We start from the raw sequence: 21,825 nt of genomic DNA on the forward strand, positions 1-21,825 counted from the left end.
TCCCCAGGCCCGGGGGACCCCACTCACTTCTGCGACTCCTGCAGCAGGACGGAGGCATTTTGGGTGGCCGGGTTGTGCTTGACGTGGTTGAGCCAGCCCGTGGCATCGTACTCCACCCAGTTGGTCCCCGAGCTGTGGCCCAGGAAGAAGTGCCGGGGCTTGTCGCTGCGGAGCAGCGGGTCGTGCCCTGCGGGGAGACACGGCACCGCTGGGCACGGGCACTGCAGCCAGCTCAGCCGTGCAGCCACGCGGTGCCAGTCACCCCCCCAGACCTTTCTTGCCCCCCTCCTGGGGACCGTAGTAGGCAAAGAGCCGCTCCAGCAAGGTGTCCTCGCTGCCGCCCGGCTGCAGCGCCTCCTCCTCCAGCAGCCACAGCAGCCCCCGCGCCTCATCGGTGCGGGCCAGCGAGCGGACCTGTGGGTGACACCGCGTTGGTACCGGGACCGGAGGTGGGCAGGGACGGGGGGGGACCGGGGGAGACGCGGGGAGCATGCAACCTCCTCTGCTGTGAGCAGCGAGGCAAAGCGGCACCGCGTGAAACGGCCCCTGCTTAATGGGTACCTGGCAGGGAAAGAGTCAAACGTAACGCGCCAAGCTCGGTGGCGAGCAAAACGCTGCGCTCTGGCACCCCTGGGATCAAACCCAGTACGGGGCCAACGCCAGCAGCCTCTGCAGCCTCATCCAGCAGGGAACGGAGCACCCCAGGGACCAGGGCACCCCAAGGATGGGTGCACCCTGCAGAGCGGAGCACCCCAGGGATCAAAGCACCCCGGGGATCAAAGCACCCTGGGGACCGGAGCATGCCAGGGATTGCCCCAGGGCCATCCTGCCCGCATCCTCCCCTCCTGGGAGTGCCGGGGAGCACAGTGCCGGGGATGCAACAGGGATGCCCGCTGCTCACACGCTCAGCCACGCTCTCGTTGCCAAGCACTTAGGAAATCACCTTTCCTTCCCATAATTACCGCTAAAAGGACAGCAAAGCAGCACGGCCGATGCTATCGCCGCGCCTAATGCTCAATAACCCGCCGTAATGGATGGCGGCGCGCGCGGGGCCGCCAGCAGCCGCTCCGTTACAAAGAGGAGCAGCAGCAGCCGCCTCCAGCCCCGCTGTCCCGGCCCTCGTCCGTGCTGCGGGAGCGGGTTTTGGGGACGGAGGTGGCCGCAGAGAAGCTGGGTCACGGCCGGGACGGAGGCCGCGGGGAAGCGCCGTGGGTGCTTACCAGTGCCTGGTGTGAGGGCTGGTCTACAGTGGCTACAGAGCCCCAGGTAGCGGGCTCTGTGTCAGCCAGTGCAAGCTCTATGTTTTCCTGGAGAGGACGGACAGAGGAGCGATTAGTGCCTGTGTGACTGGAGATCAGCGTTAGGGCCCCCACGGGCCGGTCAGTACGTTAGTCTCAATCGGATCTAGACAGGAGACAGGGGTTTCCCGGGCGTCCCACCGCCCGGCTGCTCCGGAACAGCACGGGAGAGGTACTGGGGGGAGCCAGGACACCAAAAAGGGTCCCTGTGGGCACCCAGGTGGTGCTGAGATGGAGCCACGGCCACCATCGCTCTCCCACCACCCACAGCAGCCCCCCCAGGGCACGTTTGCCGGCACCATTGGCGGTGGGAACCCCCCGTGGAGACCCCTGAAGCAGAGAGCACGGTGTCAGAGCTGATTCGGTTGGACCTGGTCCCGAGCGACCACTGGTTAAGAAATTTGGGGAGCAGGGGGGGTGTCACAGGAGATGCTGGAGCAGAAAGGAGAGAGGAGAGGGTCACGGCACCCCCGGGGCGTCCCCGCTACCTCCTTGTAGCGCTCCAGCTCCTGAGCGAAGGTGCGCTGGTGGAAGAGGAGCTGCAGGCGCTCCTGGGCGTAGTTGTGGCACAGCTCCTCGAAGGTGGCCCCGCGGCTCTGCCCCACCACCTCGGGGTTCTGGGCCCCGGGGGTGTCCACCACCGTCACCGAGCACACCGAGTGCTGGCTCGACTTGAGCGCCCTGCGGGGGACAGGGGGGGACACGAGCAGGGTGGGTGGGTGGGTGCTGCCGGACCTCCCCCGACACCCCCCACCCCAAATCCCGTCGTGTACCTGTTGAGGAGGGAGATGAGGAGGGTGAAGAGCTCCGAGTACAAGCCCGCAGCCATGCCCTCCAGGCACTCCAGCGCCGTCAGCTTGGGACCTGGCAGAGGGGACGGCTGCGCCCTGAGTGTCCCCAACCACGCGTCCCCCGGGGGCCACCAACACCTCCCCGTGCCCTACCTGTGCCGTCGCCCAGGCCCTGCTCCTCGGGGCCCTGTCGGAAGGAGGTGGAGCGCTGCAGCGTGCCCTTGGGCTGGTGCTTGAAGATGGAGGAGGAGAGCTCCTCCAGGCTGCAGCCCAGCAGGTAGGCGGCTTTCTGAGCCCACTCGTGCCGCGCAAACTGCTTCCTCCCGGCTGAGGGGGGGAAAAAGGAGGCTCAGCGCCGGCTGCCCCATGTGCGAGGCTCTCCTGGTGCACCCCAGATGGTCACAGGATCCCCCACGGTGGGATGGGGACAGGGGTGGCACACAAAAGCCAACCCCGAGGCGGGGATGCTGTGCACGGCCGGCGCAGTGGGAGCTCGGGGCTTGCACGTGGCCAGCACCAAGAGGAAAATTCTGGGGCTCAATTCGAGGAGATGGGGAGTAAGTGGCTTTGCCCCTCTGGAAGGCAAAGCCATGCTGGGGAGATGGGGACACCCCTCTCCATCACTGCCACCCACAAGGCCCTGCGGTGACATGGGGCTCTGAGCCACCCTGGTGCGGGGACACGTCCCTGCTCGGCCACCACGGCGCAGTGGGACAGACCGCGGCTGCCAGACACAGACACACGGACACGGGGTGGGGAAGGGAGGTGGGAGCGGGTTAATGGGGACACGGGGGGACACGACGGTGGGATGGGGCAGGGAAGCCAGAGACGCGCGGAGAACAGGACTTTACCTTCGTCGGCGTCTGCATTGCAAAAGGGCAGCATGCACCATGCGAACAGAGACAGGGGTTAGCAACAACGGCACGCAGCAGCGCGGGCACGCGACGCGGGGACACCCTCCTGCCAAAACTTGCATGCACCGAGCCTGGTTCCTTCCCCCCCCCTCCCCGAGCACCGCCACGGTGAGATGCTGCAACCCGGTGCGGGGCCTGCCCCTGCACCACAGCAAGCCCCAACTGCACCGCAGGCACCCACTGCCCAGATCCGGCCCAAGGAAAAGGGGGCTGGTGCAGCTGAGCTGGTGCTGAGCGTCCCCAGGGCCCACAAGATGCAGGGAAGGCACCGGGAGCAGGAGTTGGGCTGGGATGCTCCCTGTGACCAGGATTTGGGGATGCCCCCAGCCACTCGCCGAGGCTCCCGCACCACCCGTGTGTCCCTGCAGCGGTGCTGCAGCGGGGCCCTGCTGCCCTCTAGTGCCTTGAAGCGCCCCTGGGACAACGCTGTGCCTGCTGAGCACCCAAAACCCTCTCCAAAACGCGGCACAAATGGGGCTCTCCGCCCATTCCCATCTCAATTCCGCCCCCCAAGCTGCTAAACCCCTCGATCCAAGCCCTCCTGCGAGCATGCAGACGAGCCCAGGGCAGGCAGCGAAGGGGGCTTCCAGCACCTCGGGGGTAACACAAGACCCCAGCGGGGAGAAGAGCAGCTGCAGAGGCACCCCGAGCCCCCCAAGCCAAATTCACCCCCCCCCCAGCAATGGAGAGGTGAACTGGTGCCGTCAGGGCAAGCCCACGGTGCACTCCCGTGCTGGGGTGCCAAGAGGTAACCCCAGGGCTACCAGACCCCAGCCCGGGGCTGCTCCCAGCACACCAGCAGCACCCCAAGCCCCTTTTTAGCCCCAAAACCACCACCAAGCCCGGAGCAGAGCCCCGCATGGCTCTGATTACCGGCTCCATCTGCCAGTGGTTCTGTGGGGAGGACAGGGGAGGGAGCGGTGTTAGGTGGGGGGGGGGGGGACACGCGTACACCCCCCATGCTCCCTCGTCCCCAGCCCGACTCCCCGATGTGATGGGGCCAGGCCAGGGATTCGCTCTGGTGGTGCCCGGGGTGTTTGATCCCTGCTTGCTGGGAACTACCCCGCTCACCCCAACTGAGGGGACAAATCCAGGTGTCATGGAGCACCCAGAGCACTGCCCGTCAGCTTGCACAACCCCAAAACACCCCCCGGAGCCTGTCTGCAAGGTGCAGAGGTGCCAGCATCAATCTGGACCCCGACCAGCCGGCAGACCTGAGCTCAGCTCATTAACGCGTCCCAGCCCCGTTACCTTTGGTGGCTCCGGCGGCCCCCAGGTGACAAATGGCCCCCAGGACGAGCCAGAAGGCTTTCTGCTCATCGCCGGAGATGCCCATCACCTTCATGGCAGCCTGCAGCTTGTTGAACTGCTGGGCTGCCTTCTGCTTCTCCTCGGGCTGCAGAGAGCGACGGGAGCCATTGGCACAGGGTGACAGTTCCCAGTGCCGCTGGCCAGGCCACGAGCACCCAGAGGGGCTGGGGACCAGCAGATGTCCCCCTGCCCACGGAGACAGGGCCACCCTGTCTCTCCCATCTCCTTCCCCATGCCCCCACCCCGCTGCAGCCCCCTGCCCAGCCCCACAGCAGGCAGGACCTTGGCGAGGGGCACGATGCCGAAGACGTTGTTCTCCGCCAGGTGGTTGAAGTGGAGCTCGGTGCTGTTGGGAGAAACACCACCCAGGTTGGTCTCCGCGGTGCCAGGAGACCCCAGAGACCCCCGTGCCGGGGCCGCGCTCACCGCAGGGCGCTGTCGGGGCAGGCCAGCAGGTAGTAGAAGACGTTGAAGGTGGCCTCGTTGGCCGGGCGCCGGGCGACACGGAGCTTCTCCAGCAGCAGCGTCTGGGAGAGGTCAGGAGGGTTGGGAACCGTCCCCAAGGGCCATGCTCCCACCAAGACCCCCGCTCCCAGCCTTGTCTTTGCTACCAGCCCAGGATCCCCTTTTTCCTGAGTTCCCAAGGAGACGTGGAGGTCTCCTGGCCCTGCTGCAGGACGTTGCAGTAACGCAAACCCTGAGCATCTCCCCGGGGGTGCTGGGCTCGATCAGCAGGTGCACTGGAGCACGAAGTGGCTCTGTTGCATGATAAGGGCTGTCGTTATCACCCCTGGAGAAAGGCACCGTGCGAGCAGGGCTCATTCAGCAAGGAGAGGGAGCTGATCTCATCTGCGCTCCGCTCCCCGACTGGCTGCAAACAAAGCCACGAGCTCGACGCTTGGCTGCGAACACGGCCGGGCGGTCAGGAGCGGGGCTGCGGCAGAGCTCGCGTGTTAGAAAGGAGAGCTCGCAGGAGAAAACGCCCGCGGGACGGACCGGCTCCTGCGCCGAGGGGGCCGCCCCGGCCCCTCACCTGTACGGAGGCGGACGCCACCTGCCCAGCCTGGTCGAAGTCCAGGGAGATGATCTGGGAGAAGCGCGTGGCGTTGCCGTTCATGCTGGTGCTACTATTGCCAAAAGCCTCCAGGACGGTGTAGAGAGCCTGCCACTTCTCCGCTGCGAGGAAACAAGCGGGGCGGTGGGGTGTGCGTGGCCGGCGGCGTGCACGCGGCGAGGGCGCCGGCGGTGAGACAAGTGAGAGAGCAGCACCGTGACCGCGAAGCGAAGGCGTGCGGAGGTGGCGGGGGGCCCCGCGGCGCGCACTCACCGGAGAAGACCTTGCCGGTGCTGCCGGCGATGGTGGCGAGGTACTGGACGAGGTGCTGGCAGTTGGTGGTCTTGCCGCTGCCGCTGGCGCCCAGCAGCACGACCGCCTGGTCCTGGCGGCTCATCAGCATGCTGCGGTAGGCAGCCTGGGCCACGGCGTAGATGTGCGGGGACGTGTCCTCCCTGCGGCACCCCTTGAACATGTGCATGACCTAGTGGGAGAAGCGGGGGACGCTCGGCACCCTGCGGCCCTGCAGGAGCACCTCTGAAGGGTGACACAGCTCCAGCGCCACCGGCACACGCCACCGGCCCCCCTGGCGTCACCTTCTCGGAGTACATGGAGGGGGAGCTCAGCGGGTTGATGACGACCATGGTGGGGCCGGCGTAGGTGTGGATGAGGTTGCCGCCGTAGCGCTGCCGCAGCGTGTGCAGGACGCTGGACTCGTTGAGGTAGAGGAGGCTGGCCAGGTCCTCCACGCGGTCGCAGGACGGGGGGTTCGCCTGGGAGCGAGGCCGGGGGTCAGGCGGGGAACGGGGGTCCCCACCGCCCCGTGGCCCCCCATCCCGCAGCCCTACCTTCTCCACGTCGTCCTCCTCCACCTCCAGGACGGCTCCGTCGTGGTCCAGCTTCACCTTCACCTTGCCCTCGGGCAGGGCGCTGGGCTCCTCCGGCCGCAGCTGGCTGCCTGCGAGGGCACGCGGGGCTCAGCGGGGCCGTGCCGGGCACCCCTGCACCCTGGCCTCACCCCAACTCACCCAAGGAGAAGCCATCCTTGTGCACCAGCCACACCTTGTCGGTCTCATACCAAGCCTCCTCGGCAGCGATCTGCTCCTCCGTCTTGGCCTGCGAGACAGGGGGACGTGGGGCTGGAGGGAGCGTGGTGCCGTGCCACTTTCCATGAGCCCCGAGCCCTCCCGACACGTGTCCCCAGATTATCTGCTGCCCCGGGGACCCCAGTGGGCTTGGGGCTGCTGAGACCCTCTGTCCCTGCCACAGCTGGGGGTAGACACAAAGCCACAATGACCCTGGGATGCAGTCATTACAGACAACCCTGGTAAGCCTGGAGGGGCTGCGCTCCCAAACTGCAGCCCCAGCACCCACGACAGCCCCGTGCCACTCACACGGCATGCTGTGGGGACGCAGGACATGCTGCAGGGACACGGGGCAGGGACACAGGACATGCTGCGGGGACATGACGCAGGGACACAGGGCACAGCACAGTGGTGGCACAGTCCCATGGGGGTAGGTAAGGTCGGGCTGGCAAAGCTGGCACGTGGGGGATGTCCCCGCTACCCGCGAGCAGGGCGAGCCCCAAAGCCAAACCTGAGCTGCAGCAGGGACGGGGCCAAAGGGGGCTGCCAGGACATCGTCCGCTTGTCCCTATCGAGGCCGAGAGACGGGGCGTGAGGGCGAGAAGGGTCACGCTCTGCCCCGCAGTGAGCACGGGAAGCAGCGGGGGGAAGCGAGCGGAGGCGTGCGGCGAAGTGCAGCCACCCCAGAGCCCCCGGCCACGCGGGTGCTGCTGGAGCCGCAGCTGGGACAACTGCAGAGCAGCAGGTCCAGCACGGTGCTGGACATGCACGGAGCTGGGAAGGTGGCCACGAGGCTGGGTGGCCAAAGCCAGCACCCAGCGCAGGCTGGGGGTGAGTGCACAGCACCCGGGGCTGGAGGCGGCCCCGCTGCGCCGCATGCCCAGGATGCTCTGGTGCGTGCCCAGCGAGGGCCGGCACAGGGACACGCGGGGAACCAGGGCGCTGCCCCCACTCCTGCACCTCTCACAGGCCCTTCTGCCTGGCTCTGCCCCTTCCCTCCCCGCTGTAAGCCCCTGCCCTCCCCGGCCAGGCTGAGAGACACCGTCACCCCGCTGCCTCCACCGACAGCACCCTCCCGGCGAGCCTGGGGTGCCTGGCTCTCTGCCATGTGCCCCGGCACGGCCACGGGGAGCCCGGAGCTGCAACCACCCTGCAACAAGTGAGCCCGGGGAGAGGCACCAGCCCCGGCCGTGCCCTGCCGGCTCGGCTTGCTGCGGCCGAGGGAGCGCGATGGAGACACGGGGCCACCCTGGCCACTCACTGCAGCAGCCCTGGGTGGGGAAAGCCTTACGCTCCAGCACGAGGCGCGGGCGCAGACGCCAGCCCAGCGGCAGACAGAGGACAGCGGGAGGTTGCCAGCGGAGGCAGAGAGCTCCTGAGGACAGGGGTACGGTACCTGGCTGGGTGCCGGGGCGGAGGCCGCGGGGTCCAGCTGACGGCAGCGAAGGAGGAGAGAAAGAAAAGAGGGGTGAGAGGCAGAGAGCAGCAACGGCACCGCGACGCCCCACGGGGCCCCGATATGGCCAAAACCCCCAAGACATCACCCCAGCCGGGGCAGCTGTGCCCAGGGTGCAGTGGAGACACCGACACAGGGACGCGGCACGGCGCTGCTGGGCGCTGCAGCTCCCCACGGCCACGCACGTTGCTTGGGGCAGCAATCGCCAAACCCACCAGCCGGCAGCACCCAGAGCGGGGCCACGGGGCTGGCGGCCACAGCCGGCGGTGCAAACACCAAGGGAGAGCACGCGGTACGGACGGGGCAGCGTCCCCATCCAACACCAGGCACCGGGCCACGCACAATCACCGAACTCCCCCCCGAATTACAGAAGCCGTGAAGATCCTCTCCAGCCGGCGCTGCGCCTCCTCCGACGGGCTCAGCTGGGGAGCGGGGCCAGGGGCAGCCTGGAGGCAGAGCACTGTTAGCAGCGGGCTGGCACCGGCACATTGCTGGCACGGGGGACATCACGGGTACTCTTTTTGGCCCTGAAGCCCACTGACACCACACAGGGAAGCTACCTTGCGCAGACCTACAGCGCCCTGCCCACCTGCACCCATGCTGGGGCAACCACAGGCACCCAGCACTGCCCTGGACAATCCCTGGCAGGCGCCTGGCACCCCAAATCCCGGGTCCCTGCTCCCACGCACCTGCTGGGGGGGTCCCGGGGCGGTTTTCGTGGGGTTCTGTCGCTTCTCGCTGGGCTGCTGCTTCTTCTCCACACGAGCAGGGTGGGGAGACAAGGGGCAGCGTGATGTGGTGGCCGCAGCCTACCCGGCCGCACCAAAAAGTGACCCCCCGCCCGGCACCGCACACCCCCGCACGCCCCAAAACCACTGCAAACCATGCTGGTGAGCTCACACCATGCTCCGCCGCCCGGGACGAGGCGTCCCTGCGGGTCGTGCCGCACACCCACGCCGGGTTAGAGCCGTGCACACACCGGTACCTTGTGCCTCTCCAGAGCGGTGGGTTTCGGGGCGGATGCCTTTGGCGGCTCCGCTTTCCCTCCCGAAGGCTGCGCCAGGGGCTCTGGCTTGGCTTTGGCACCCGGGGACACGGACGGCTTTGTGTCCCCCGCAGCAGGCGGGGAGCCCGGCGTGGCGGCTCCTTTGCCCCCGGAGGGCTCGGGGGACTTCTCCTCTCGCCTGTCTCCCGGCCGGAGCCGCGGGCGGTGCTCTTTGGTTTTGCCCTTGGCCATGAGGGTTTTGAGCCCCGCTGAGATCTCATCTTTGGGCTCCGGCTTGGCGGGGGCGGCCGGCACAGCGGGGGGCGGTGGTGGGGGCGCGGGGGGGGCCGGGTCCTCTTTTCTGGGGGGCGGCACAGGCTCGGGAGACTTGACGTCTCGTGCCGGCTCCCTGGCACCGCCGGCGTCCTCCCCCGGCAGGACTTTGCGCACCACCTTGCGCACCACCCGCACCACCCTGCGGCGGGACAGGCCCTGCCCGTCGTCCCCCTGCGCCTCGGTGCCCGCCGCGGGACCCTCGGGCCCGTTGGCGGCCCCGTTCAGCACCGGCTCCGGGCTCTTCCCTCTCCCCGGGGGCGGCTCGGGGCTCTTCGGGGGCTCGGGTTTTGGGGGTGCGGGTGCCGCATCCTTCGCGGCGCTCGGGCTCTCTGGCTGCAGCCACAAAGATAGGTGTGGGTTAGAGGAGGTCTGATGGTGCCGTGCCCGCCGCTGTGAACCCCTGTGCCACGGGATGTGGCTGTGCTGGGCAGCTTGGGCTGGTGCTGGGGGTCCCAGAACAGCTCCTGGCCAGATTTCAGGCACCACAGGACGTGTGTCTGAGACATCCAGCCCCCTCCCTGAACCATCCTACAGCTCCCCACCAGGCCCAGGGAAAGGGGCGATGCCGACCTCCCCGGCCACGTGCCCAGGAGCCCGTCAACCCTCAGGCCACGGGAACGGGGGGGAATTCAGAGCACTCAGCCCACTTGGGGTGCTGGCAGACTGGCTGCAAGGCACGGGGCAATCTGCAAGATTTCCCCCTCCGACAGCTTCAGCAGGCAGCGCGGGAAGTGCCGCTGCTGCAGTAACTCAGAGCAAGCACCGAGCCTGCGTCCTGCCGGGCTCTGCAGGACAGGGACGAGCCCTGGTGAGCCAGAGGGGCAAAAATTGCTGTGACCTACAGCCGGGCACCCCTGCGGCCAGGTGCCAGCTCCCACCACCACCAAAACCACCCGCACCCCGCACGCTGCCCTACGTCAGCTGCAGGAGGGGGACGCTGAGCCCACGACCCCCCTAGGAGGTGCCACCGTGCCCCAGCCAAGGGCGAGCCCCATCCCGGCACGAAGCCCCCCTCCCCGTACCCTGCAGCACTTACAGCCCCGTCCTCCTTCCCGGGTCTTTTCACAGCTAAAGATTTGTCCTCGTCCTTAACCTGAGGGTCAGACAAACAAGAGGGGCGCGTTTCAGCCGCCGCGGGGGGACGCGGCGACCCGGTGGGCTCGGTGCTGGCCGCCCGCTCCGGCAGCACCATGGGGAAAGGCACGCAGCCCGTCGCTCTCCGTGCTTCGGGGGGAGGAAGCCTTTGTGTGAGCAGGTGAAACAGCCCAAATTTGCAGCCTGCTGCTGAGCACGAGGCATCGGTCCGGCCCGAGGAAAGCACCACGGGTCCAGCCGAGCTGAGAAAAGGGGGCGAAGCTCCGAGGCGCGCCCTGCAAACCCCAAAGCGTGGCGCAGCCCCGCTCCCCGCTGCAGGAGGGGCTGCGTTGGCAACTGGTGAGCGGGCTGGTAAATAAAGCCCCTTCGCTCCTCCCCGCGCGGGCTTCTGGCTTTTCGCACGTTGCTCAACTTAGCTCTGACAGCTGAGCTAAACACAGCGCTGAGCAAGAGGCAAGGTGCGTGGGGGGAAAGCGATCCCGCCCGCCGCCAGCCCGGCGGCACAGCGCATGGAGGTGGCACCAGCTCGGCTCTGCGGGCTCAGCCTTGCCACTTCGGGGCGTCCCGGGTGGCGATGTCGAGCCTGGGGGGGTTCACACCGTGTTAGGGGAGGCACCGGCCACGCACGAAGCGGTGGTTAGTGTGTTAGCGGGTGCATTTGTGGCCGCAGCCGTGCAGTGGTGGGGTGCGGGGCGGCTGCCTGTTTGCTCAGAGTGGCACGAGGGCAGCTCGAGGGCCACTTGCTGAGCCTCTGTGCCGGGGGGAATTTTGGCCCCGGGAGCGCTGCTCTGGATGCGGCACAAGTGCTGGGCAAACGGGGGGAGCTGGTGGGCACCGTGGGGTGCGAGCAAACACAAGCAAGACTTCCCTTTTGCTCCCAGAACGCAAAGCGGGATGAGAAGGCCATGGCGATGTCTCATGGAGCCGCAGCCCTGGCTGGGGGAGAGAGGGAGAGGTGAGCGGGAGGGCTGTGGGGCCTCAGGACCCTGAGCTGACCCAGCCCCACACAGCGTCCGAGCAGATGGAGCCCATAGGAACCGCTCGGGGACAGGCACAGAACTCATTGTGCAAAAAAAGCCCCTTTGCTCATACGGCAGCACCGTGCCCATTTTCCCCCCGTGCCGGGCCAGCCCGCTGCAGTAAGCAGCTGCGGGGTGAGGGAAGGGATATTTTCTGCCCTGGGCACGCACTCGGCACGCCGGGGGGCTATTCTGAGCCTGACCCCGCGCCAGCAGCCGGGCAGCCCAAGCAGGGACCCAGCGGGGTCTCCGAAACCCAGCGGGGCTGATCCAGGGCTGCCCATGGGGGATCCACAAAGCACCACCCCTGCCAGCACAGGGCACAGAGGGGCACCCAAACCACCCGTTTGGGGTCACAGCACCCTGTTCCCCCCATCCCCAGCTCCTAGACCCCCTCCCACCCACCCAGGCACAGGGGTCTGGGTACAAACCTGCCCACAGAGCCCCCAAATCCTCTGCCCCCAGTGCCCTCCCCTCCATGCCGCACGGCACCAGCAACAGGGTCCCCTCCAGAAGCAGCCCTCGGCCACCACGGCGGCCCCCGTCCCACCGAGGGAGTGGCCCCCACGCGTCCCCCTCGGGGTCCCCCCAGCCGTGCCGGGGTCCCCACCTTACCGCGGGGCCGGCAGCAGGGTTCCCGGTGGGACGAGCACGGCACAGGGTGGTGGGAGAGGCGTGCGGCAGCGCGGGGACAGCTGGGCTGATAGGGCCACCCTAAAAATAGCCGAGGAATGCGAGGGCCCCGGCGGCGCGCGCAGCAGGCGGAGGGCGCACGGGGGGGAAGCTCGGGCAGCGGGGGCCTCTTCGCCGCCGGAGGAAGTGATGTGGGCCCGCGGCAGGCTGGCGCCGCGGGGGGAAGTGTCCGGCCCCCCCTGTCCCGCTGCCCGCCCCTGTGGAGCAGGAGCCGGGGAGGGACCCATGTGCCGAGGAGCGGGGTCGGGTGCTCCCGCACCCGCCGTGGCTCCGCTGCTGCTTGCTGGAGGGGAGCGGCGTGTCGCTTTGCTTTGCCAAGAGCGTGGCAGCCCCCCCAAATGCTACCAGGGGTGGAAAGCCCTGTGCCCCATGGGGGGTGGCACAGGGGGGCTGTCCCCGTGCCGGTGGGACAGGGATGAGGGTCGGCACCGCAGTTATACCACGCCAGTCCAGCCGCCCCCAGCACGGCCCCCAGTACGGCCGCATCCACAGCAAAGCTCCCTCCGATCACCGAGGTCTCCCCGGAGGCACGGGACCGGCACCGAGGGCGAGTGAGGCCGGGGCCTCCCCACGCGGTGCGTGCCGGGAAGGGGCCGGCAGCAGGGAGCGAAGCGCAGCAGCAGCGCCACAGAAACTGCCCCAAACCACAAGGAGACGCGCGGCGGGGGCAGCGAGCACGGAGCAAGGGCACGGCGGGGATCCCGGGCGGTGTTTGAGCAGGTCCCTGCTCGCCCTGGGGACACACACACATATCCCTGCCTGAGGCCACATCCCTTCTGGCCCCGCACGGCGGCCCCAAACCCTCGCCACTCGCCTCACCCAGGGCACGCACCGGGGACAGGTGACAGGAACGCCCTTGGCAGGGCTGCCGTGACGTGGCGGAGGGTGCCGGCGGTGACACCGGTGTCCCCAGGGAGCGCCGGCGGCAGCCACGGCGTTAGTCGCAAAGGGGTCACGGTCACAGCCGTGACAGCAGGAATCACCCCGACCGGAGGCACGTGGCTTCGCCTGGAAGTCGGCGCACGTGGGCTCCAAGGGGCACGGACACCTCCCCGGCGAGCCCAGCACACACGGACCCCTGTGATGAGACCCGAGGGGTCCCGAGCATCCCGGCCACAGAGCTGGGAAGGGCCCGGTGCCCGTGGGCTGCCTCCACAGGGACGCACAGCCTGGGTGTGAGGGGATGATGCACCAGCCCCATGGCCAAGCCCACTGGGCACCGCAGCCCCTTGGGGCTCCCTGTGCTGGGGCCGCCCTGCCAGCACTGTCCCCATGGCAGAAGAAAGGACAGATTGAGAGCTTTCCACGGAGAACACACGTAAAGGAGGAGGAAGCACATCGGGGGCACTGCAAATCCCACAGCCCCCACCCCGCAGCCCCCAGAGCCTCCCCAACACCCCGGTTCGGGGACCACACGTGTCCCACCGCCACGTGCACCCATGTCCCAGCACCCCGGCGGGACACTGGGCGCAGCAAGGAGCTGGCAGCCAGCCGTGCCACGGCACATCGGCCGTGCGCCCCGGGTGCCGGCGGGCGAGCGAAGGCCGGCGCGGGCAGCCAGGGCACGCGGGGCGCGCCGGCACGGCCGCCGGATGCCTGTGGTCTGGCTGAAGTGCTGGAGCGGTCGGGCGCGTTTCTGGAATATTTCTGCCCCACCAGAGCCGGACGGCGCATGCCTAGGCCCTGCCCGAGGAATTTCGACGGTAAATAAATAAATAGGAGCGTGGAGCCCAGCCAGACCGGCTGCCCAGCGCCGGGAGCGCAGCTGGGACACGGTGGGGCTTTCCTCCGGTCCCCACCAGCCGTGCCGTGCCACCAGCCAGACCCCATGAACCCCACAGCGTGGTTGGGGCTGCCCAGAGCACCCCAAGCATCGCACCCTCTGCCTCCTGGCCCTGCCTGGCTCCAGCACGTGTCCCCACCTTGGGGACAGGCAGAGGGACAAGGGCAGCTCGGTGGGGCCCCTCCGTAGAGGGGTTAAACCCCGGCACCTTCCCTGCTCCAGCCGGGGAGGGGCTCCCAGAGCAACAGCCCAAAATATGTCTATAATTTCCTGTTTCAAAAAGGATCATTTTTATTTAAATTAGGACCAGAAACATTCCAGGGAGCTTAGCTGGGCCTGGGGGAGAGCCGGGCCTCCCTGCGCGCGCCGGCACCTTGCACGGCCCCCAGCTGCGCCCGCTGCCCGCCCCAGCTCCCCGGCACGGCCGGTGGCACCAGCTCCACCTGCAAAGCCACAGCATGTCCCTCCGTGTCCCTGCTGAGGGTCAAGGGTCCCCAGCAAAGACGCGGGACGAGCTCACACGGAGAGGTGCCCCTGCCCCGGGCCGGAGGAAACGGCCGGGGAACACGGGGAATGACCGCGAGCCCACAGGGCTGGGGACGGCGGTGGGGAGCTGGCTGCAGCCCAGGCGCCCGCCCCGTTACGCTGCATATCCTGAAGATAAGCAGCGGTCTGTGGTCAGCGCACGGGACGGCTCCTTTCCAGGAACTGTTCCTGCCATGATTTATGATTTATGCTTTAACCCCCTGCAGGCGCTGACCCCGCAGCACTGAGCTTGGCTTCGTCGCAGCACAAAGGGAACGGCACCGCTGTTACCGAGCACAACGCGCCCACCGCAAAGCCCTGACAGCCTCCCCTCGGCTTTCTGGTGGCTTTTTGGAAAAGTAAAAGCCGGAGAGGCATGGGGGAGGCAGAGGGAGGGCAGGCAGAGAGCTCTCCTTGTGCTCTCCATGCACGGTGGGAGCAGATAGCTGCTGCCCGCACACGCTGGCCGTGCCAGCACCTGCTACGAGGCCGTATGCTGCGGCTTCTCCCCCACAGCCCCGGCTGCTCCAAGGGCACCGGCATTTCCTCCTTCCCCTCCCCAGCCCCAGCACTGTGCTTTTGGTGGCACAAGCACCTCGCCAGCCCCTATGTGCTTACGTCAAACGTGCACCTGCACCCACAGCAGCACGCTGCGGCAAGAGTGGCAGCCACAGGCAGGCAGCCGTGCCCCTCAGCCCTCAGTCCCTCGGGGCTGTCCCCTCAGCGGTGCCCTGAGCAGCTCTCCAGGGCCGGCCACGCCGTGGGGCTCCAAGGAGGAGCTGATGGAAAGCCAGCACCCAGATTCGGTGCAGGCTCCACCCTGCAGCGCTGGCACCTGCTCGGGGAGCGCAAGGAGCCCCACGGCAGCCTCCCCACACCACGCTCACCAGCGACACGGCGGGGGCAGGCCCAGCTCTGCAGGGTCTCAGCATCCAGGGAAATAGCTGGAAGCCGGCCGTGGTGATGGTTAGCCCGCGGCAGGGTCAGCGGAGCCAGCGGCACACGCGGAAGATGTGGGTCACGCAGCCATTAGGTTTCTATTTATACAGCACCAGCAACACACGTTGGGCTCTGCAAATTTTCCGCGGCTCCCCATCGCACAGCACACCGCGCCGCCCCCACGGTGCCCAGGGGGCCGCAGCCAGGAGGGGCTCTCGGCACTCCCCTCCTGCAAAGCTTCACATGTTTCCCCCTGAGCTCCCTTCCCTGCCAGACCTCACTTCTCCCTGGGAGGAGAGGCAGGGGGAGGTGGGCACGGGGGGCTCCAGTGCTCCAGCCATTGGGGCTGGTAGGCATCGTGCTGCATCCCAGCGCTGGCACGGATGCTTTGCCTTCGCTGCCTACACCCGGGTCAATGCACAGGCTTTCCAAAGGTGATTCAGAGCTCAGCTCTCCCAGAGCTCTAGCAGCAGGAGAAAGACCAAAACCAGCCTCACGCCGAGCATTTTGGGGCCAAAATCCACCAGTACCAGCTCACGAGCCAGCTGCAGACTCCTTCCTCTGCAGCGTCCTGCCTCCCGGAGCACGGCAGGCATCGCCCCCGCATCCCCGCCGCGGCCGCCCGCTCCTCCCTGTGCTTGCTACAGCCGGGAGCAGCTGCAACGCCCGATGCTTCCCACGACCTGTGCCAACCCAAACACCCGTTGCGAGGACGGTGGCGGCCGGCAGAAACCCGGGGCACCAGCCCGGTGGCAGGGACGCCGTTACTCACATCCCAGGTGGCGCGGCGCGTCCCCTCGCCGCCCCGCAGCCAGCAGCGGCTCAGCTCGCTCAGCTCCAGGATGGGCTGCACCTTCAGCTGCACCGTCTCCCCCGACTGCCGGATCATCTCCACGATCTCATCCCGGGATTTGCTCTCCACGTTTCGCCCGTTGATCTCCACCAGCCGATCGCCCGGCACCAGCCCCAGCGCCAAGTCCTTGGTGCCGGCGCCGGGTTCGGCGAAGTGCACGACGCGGCGGTACACCTGCCCGTCGGGCGCGCGGTCCAGCATGGTGGTGCGGCGCAGGGAGAAGCCGAAATCGCCGGTGTTGCGCCTCTGCAGCTCCAGCTGCCGCGGCACGGGGGGCTGCGGGGGCACCAGGGCGGGCAGCCGCAGGTCCGCCGGGAACCGCTTGCCCACCAGCTCCGGCACCCTGGCTCGAAAGGAGGTGGCAGGGGGGGTACGGGGGTGTCCCGGGGGCGTCCCGTGCTTGGCGAGCTGAGCCTCCAGGGCGCGCACCTCCACCTGCGGGGAGGGGGCTGCCGAGTGCTCGGACGGGGTGGAGGTCTCCGAGGCGCTCTCGTCCCGGCTCTTCTGCGAGAAGGAGAAGCGCTTGACGATCATCTGCGAGTTCTGCTTGGCCAGCGAGCCGAACTTGGCCGCCCGCTGCAGCACCGAGCCCTTGAAGTTGGCGTCGTCCACCTTGAGGTCGTCGCTGGAGCTGGCCGTGCTCAGGTGGCCCGAGTCCAAGATGACGCTGCCCCGGTTGCTGTCGGAGTCGATGTCGGTGAGGTGCAGGTCGGAGCCGCTGGCCACCTTGATGGGGATGGGGTTGGAGATCTCCAGGCGCGCCTTGGAGTCCCGCTTGGAGGCGCGGTTGAGGTTGAAGAAGCCCCTGCGCATGCTCATCTCCTCCAGGCTCTTGAGCTCGGCCGCCGACATCCTCTCCTTCTTCTCCTTCTTTTCCTTCTTCTCCTTCCGGGCCCCATCCTTCTCTTTGTCCTTCTTCATCAGGTTGAACATGGTGGAGGGGGGCTCGGGGCGCACTCGCCCCCGCGGCAGGGTGCTGGTGGGGGCGCTGCTCACGGCACGGCCGCCTGCCTGCAGAACGACACACGGACACGGTCAGACCATGGCCAACACCGACCCCGTGTCCCTCCCAGGGTCACCTGCACTGCCACCCCCAGCCTGGGCCATGTCTGGGATGCCCCAAAATGAGACCGGAGCCCGGGCAAGACCCCCATGGACCCCTCGGGCATGGGGCAGTTTGGGAGCCGCGCGGACAGGCAGGGGAGGGAGGTTTCCCGAGGGCCCATTATGTTTGCAGCGGTTTCTGCTGGTGTGGATGTTTCCCCAGGCAGTAAAGCCTGTGGCACTGCAGACACCTCGCCTGCTGGCTCAAAAGCCCCTTGTTGAAGACACAGAAGCCTCTCTGGGGCTGGCCCCAGCCTCAGCCACTGCAAAGCCAGCAGGGACACGGGGAACAGCAGCACAGTGTCCCCACCCAGGGGGGACAGGGGGGAGGGAGCCCCCAAAACACAGCCCTGGCCGAGTACCCCCCTAACAAACAGGAACCTGTAAAATTGCATCCCTCCGAAACGCTGATAAATGCCTAATTTTAGCCGGGACGACGCAGAACTTGTGACGCTGCGGCGACCTCCAGGAACAGTCGCTCTTTCATTAGGGCATCCCGCGCAGGGGGAGGGCCCCAGCCTGCAGCAAAGCCATGGCACGGCCGGCCCCGGGCCCCACCGCACAGCCTGCCCCCCCCCCGCCCCCCGAACCCCCCCCACGGCCCCGGGGCTCCCCCAGCCTCGGCCCCGGGGCGAGCGCTGCCTCCCTGCGCGGCCGCCAGCCACCCACCGACCTCCATTGTGCGCCTGGGCTGCGGATAAACAACTCAAAAATCAAACAGCTGGGTGGAAAAGCAGCGAGGGATGGACTGACAGCTATATATAAACAGAGCAGGAAGCCGCGCCGCGCAGGAACTGAACCTCGGCACAAAGGACAACAGGAAAAGTCCCCACGTTCCAAGCATCTGCGCTGGAGCTCTCCGGCGGGGAAAGGTTTGTGCGACCCATGGGGACGGGCACGCTCCCCACGCCAGCAGTATGGGCTCCGTGGGCACCCAGCATGACCGTGTGCCACGCCGTGCCACGCCGTGCCATACCATGCCGTGCCATGCCCACGGAGCCTTGCTTCAGCTCCAGCACAGCATCCCCACCACCTGGGACACCTCCCTGCAGGGCCACGTGCCCCCAGACGCACCCAGCAGGACACAGGGTGCAAAGGGCCCCGCGTCCGAGCTCTCCCCATGCTGGGGGCGAGGGCAGTGCCGCCACGGCCTCGGTGCCGGCAATGGCAGTGAGGGAACCACCTGCACCCCTCCCGGTGACACGTTGCATCGGTGACCCCACCTGCTTGGGCATCCCCAGAGCAGCACGGTTTGGCCAGGGCAGTGCCAGGCCCCCCCAGCTCACCATGGGGCACCGAGGGGGCTGGGGGCTGCCAGGACCCTTCCCAGGTACTGGGGGGAGCCCCGCGGGCAGAGCGGCCGGCACAGCGCGCCAGGCAGGTGCTGCTGGGGGACGAGGCGCTTCAGAGCCCGGCGGCCAGCACCGCTCTTTGTCCTCAGCAGTTCCTCTCCCCCGCACACATGCTCCCTCCGGGCCTTTGTATGCTCGACAAAAAGGGGGAACGAGCGTTACGAGCTGCATCGCTAATGAGCCAGCAGCGCCAACCAGCCAGCAGCGCCAGCCCGCAGCACCGCCACGCGCACCCCACGCAAGGCCACTGTGCACGGGGGGCACGAGCTTTGGAAACCACAAGGCCCCCCAGCACGGCCAAGCGCAGGCCCCCGGCCTCCCCCCAGTTCCTGTGGGTTCGCTGCCCGTCCCCGAGGAAGCCCCGTGCTCCTTGAGGACGCCAGTGGGACGCAGGCGCCGAGAAGCTGGGCGCAGGCGGGTGCTGCGAGCAGGGGGTGGCCGCTGAGCGTTGCCCTGCTCCTGAATCACCCCGCGCACCCTCCCCGGCTCAGCCCGGGCTCGCTCCGGGATTATCCAGCTCCAGGCGTGTTCGGGTGGCAGCGTGCATGAGCCATCACACGGGTGGGAGAGGCGGCCGCGGGCGCCGGCTTCGCCCGCGCGTTGCACGCAAGGTGCTTGCTGCGACACGCAGGCTGTCAGGGCAGGGAGGACATCACCCGCAAGGTCACAGCCATAGGGGAACCGACCACAAAGCCCCCCCCCCCCCCCAAGACCCCCAAAGGGCTTCCCCGCTGCGGTGCTGAGCCCCGTGGCCCCGCAGCTTCCCGGCAGGGAGGAAGGCGTTCACGGAAACTCGGGGCCACTCCTTCCCTCCCCACGACGCAATCTCATCCGACGCGCTCCCGACACGGGGACCTGAAGCGCAAGTTTGCCGGCCGCCTGCCTGCCCCGCGGTGCCGGCGGTGGGAGACGGGGGCTGGAACCCACCCCCTTGGGGACCTCTGCGCCCCGGCTGTGCCCCTGGGTTTGGGGACAGCCCTGGGGACCAGGGCGCTGCCAGCAGCGATGTCCAGCGGTTCCCACGCTGACCTGTGCCACAGCTCCTCGCCTCCTCACCGGACGCCGGCACAAGATTTCCGCAGAAGATTTAGGGGGTTTCCAAAGCTCTCCACGCTGCCTGCCCTTACGGACAATGCCGGGATGCGTCAGGAGGAGAACAACCCCTTCCAGCACCACCAGGCTCTGCCCAAAGCTGGATTTCGGGTCCTCCCGTGCAGGAACCCGGCAGCAGAGGACGCGGCTGGCTGGCAAACGCGTCCCTGTGCCGGGAGAGCTTCAACGCGTCACCCTGGGCCGTAGGGTGTGTGTGCCCGGCGCGCCCCAGCGCCCGCCTCGCCCCAAACCGGGGCAATAAAACCGCCCGAGCGTTACAAAACACCCGCCGCAGAGCACTGACCCCGCTGGGCTCCGCGCCGGGAACAGGGGCGATTCAGCAACCAGCCGGGGGGAAAGAGAAGTCCCCCGCTGCAGGACACCCCCCGCAAGGGGGCTTCACCCTGCTGCCCACATGAGGGGTCACCGGCAGCCACCCGCCTGCCCTGCCATGCGTTTTGGGCCCCCGGTTTGCAGCGTGACCCCCAGCAGGGCCCAGCCCACGGCAACGGGCTGAGCCACAGCTCGTCAGCGGGCAAAGTCCAGGGCCGGCGCAGGCGCTGCGGGGATGCTTGGCTCTGCCCAGGGCTGGGTGCAAGGGTGAGGGTCCCCCGGCTCCAAGGGACCCCCCGAGGCGAGGGAACGGTGGCTGCCGCTCGCCCGGCGTGCCGTCGGCCCACGCGTTTCAGCATCTGCCCTAAGTTTAGCTCCAACGCTCGTTGACCAAGCGATTTGCATCTCAGAGGCCGGCTGGAAACCACACTATTTCTGGACACGCGTCCCAGCCCTCGCCGCTCTGTATATTGCTCCCCGGGCAAATTAACGCACGGGCAGGCGCCGCAGCACCCAGGGGCTTTGCCAGCCCCCCCACCTTTGCTGTAAGGCCACCCCTTTGGGCACCCCACGGCACCCCCAGCAAGGTGACCCAGGTGCCAGGGGACCACCGGTTAGGGGCGAGTGGCTTCGGGTGCGACTCCCTGGCAGCACGGGGCGGGGGGGGGGGGGTCCCAGACCAGCATTTTCACCCTGCTGACACCCCTGCATGCAGGATCAGGCTGGCTGCCCCAAAAGAACCCCCTCCCCCCCCCCAAAAAAAAAAAAAGGGACACGGCATCCTCCCCCAGCACCCCCCCGCCCCCAACTGCTCTCCCATGGGGGGGCGCGCACAGCTCCTGGCAGGGGGTGGGGGCACCCCGGGGGTGCTGCGGCACGGCACGGCTCGGCACGGGGGGGGGGGGGGGCACCCCCGGGGCGCAGCGCACAGCGAGGTGTGGGGTGTGGGGGGGTGGGGGGTCAGGAAAGAAGAAGGGGGGTGGAGGATGCACAAACACGGGCACCGCAAGACAACGGCGGCCCGTGCGCGTGCACGCCGGCGGGGGGGGGGGCGCGCGCGCGCGCGCACGCACACCGGCGCGGCCCGTACCGGGGGAGGGAAGGGAAGGGAAGGGAAGGAAAGGGGGGGGGGCGCTGCAGGAGCCGCAGCCCCGTCCCGGTGCCGGTGCCGGTGCCGGTGCCGGTGCCGGGCGCTCGCTCACTCACCCGGCGGCGCGGCGGGGCCCGGCGCTGGAGGCGGTGGCGGCGGCGGCGGCGGCGGCGGCGCGGGGCGGGGCGGGGCGGGGCGGGGGGGGGGCGGCTCCGTACCGGGGCGGGCACTGCCGGCTCTGCGCGCGCCGCCCCCCCCCCCGCCGGGCGCGGCCCGGGACGGGACGGAGAGGGCTGGAGGGGGCGAGGGGCGGCGGGGGGGGGGGGCGCGGTGCTGCGGCCCCCCTCCCCCCCCCCCCCGGGAGGGTGCGAGGGATGCGGTGCTGCCCCCGGTGCGCGCGCACGCGGCCCGTGTGTGCGCAGCCCCGGTGCGCGTGCACCCCGTGCACGCACACACGAGGTGCGCGCACACAGCCGGTGCACGCAAGCACGGAGGTTGCACGCGCCTGCAGTGCACACACAGCGCACGCACGCCCTGGTGTTTGCACACACCCCCCCCCACCCCCAGTGCACACACACACACACCCTTGTGGATACACACCCCCCCGGTGCACACACACCCAGTGTACACACAGCCGCAAATTGCGCACACCCCCAGTGCAGGCACGCCCCAGTGCACACACACACAGTGCGCACACGCACACGCACACACACCCTA

The 21,825-nt window shown here is 68.5% G+C and overlaps 1 protein-coding gene across 3 annotated transcripts in view; it reads right to left on the reverse strand.

Annotated features, from left to right (window-relative positions):
• Positions 1-21,277, reverse strand: part of MYO18A (myosin XVIIIA) — a 36,662-nt gene extending 15,385 nt beyond the window's left edge. Inside the window, exons 1-16 of one of the 3 annotated variants that reach the window (XM_050714773.1) lie at positions 21,225-21,277; positions 16,057-17,148; positions 6,397-6,484; positions 6,217-6,326; positions 5,965-6,141; positions 5,642-5,852; positions 5,348-5,490; positions 4,741-4,841; positions 4,597-4,660; positions 4,255-4,399; positions 2,243-2,416; positions 2,072-2,162; positions 1,787-1,979; positions 1,221-1,307; positions 273-414; positions 28-187 (exon numbers count right to left, since the gene is read on the reverse strand). In XM_050714773.1, coding sequence (XP_050570730.1) covers positions 28-187; positions 273-414; positions 1,221-1,307; positions 1,787-1,979; positions 2,072-2,162; positions 2,243-2,416; positions 4,255-4,399; positions 4,597-4,660; positions 4,741-4,841; positions 5,348-5,490; positions 5,642-5,852; positions 5,965-6,141; positions 6,217-6,326; positions 6,397-6,484; positions 16,057-17,070 — 2,900 coding nt within the window. In that variant the 5' untranslated portion in view covers positions 17,071-17,148; positions 21,225-21,277. Of the gene's footprint in view, positions 1-27; positions 188-272; positions 415-1,220; positions 1,308-1,786; positions 1,980-2,071; positions 2,163-2,242; positions 2,417-4,254; positions 4,400-4,596; positions 4,661-4,740; positions 4,842-5,347; positions 5,491-5,641; positions 5,853-5,964; positions 6,142-6,216; positions 6,327-6,396; positions 6,485-6,964; positions 7,007-16,056; positions 17,149-21,224 lie in introns of those variants that run through there. The other 2 variants (XM_050714772.1, XM_035561029.2) reach the window with 2 other exon arrangements.
• Positions 21,278-21,825: the final 548 nt, after the last annotated feature.

Source organism: Cygnus atratus, chromosome 20, assembly GCF_013377495.2.
Source record: "Cygnus atratus isolate AKBS03 ecotype Queensland, Australia chromosome 20, CAtr_DNAZoo_HiC_assembly, whole genome shotgun sequence".
NCBI lineage: Eukaryota > Metazoa > Chordata > Aves > Anseriformes > Anatidae > Cygnus > Cygnus atratus.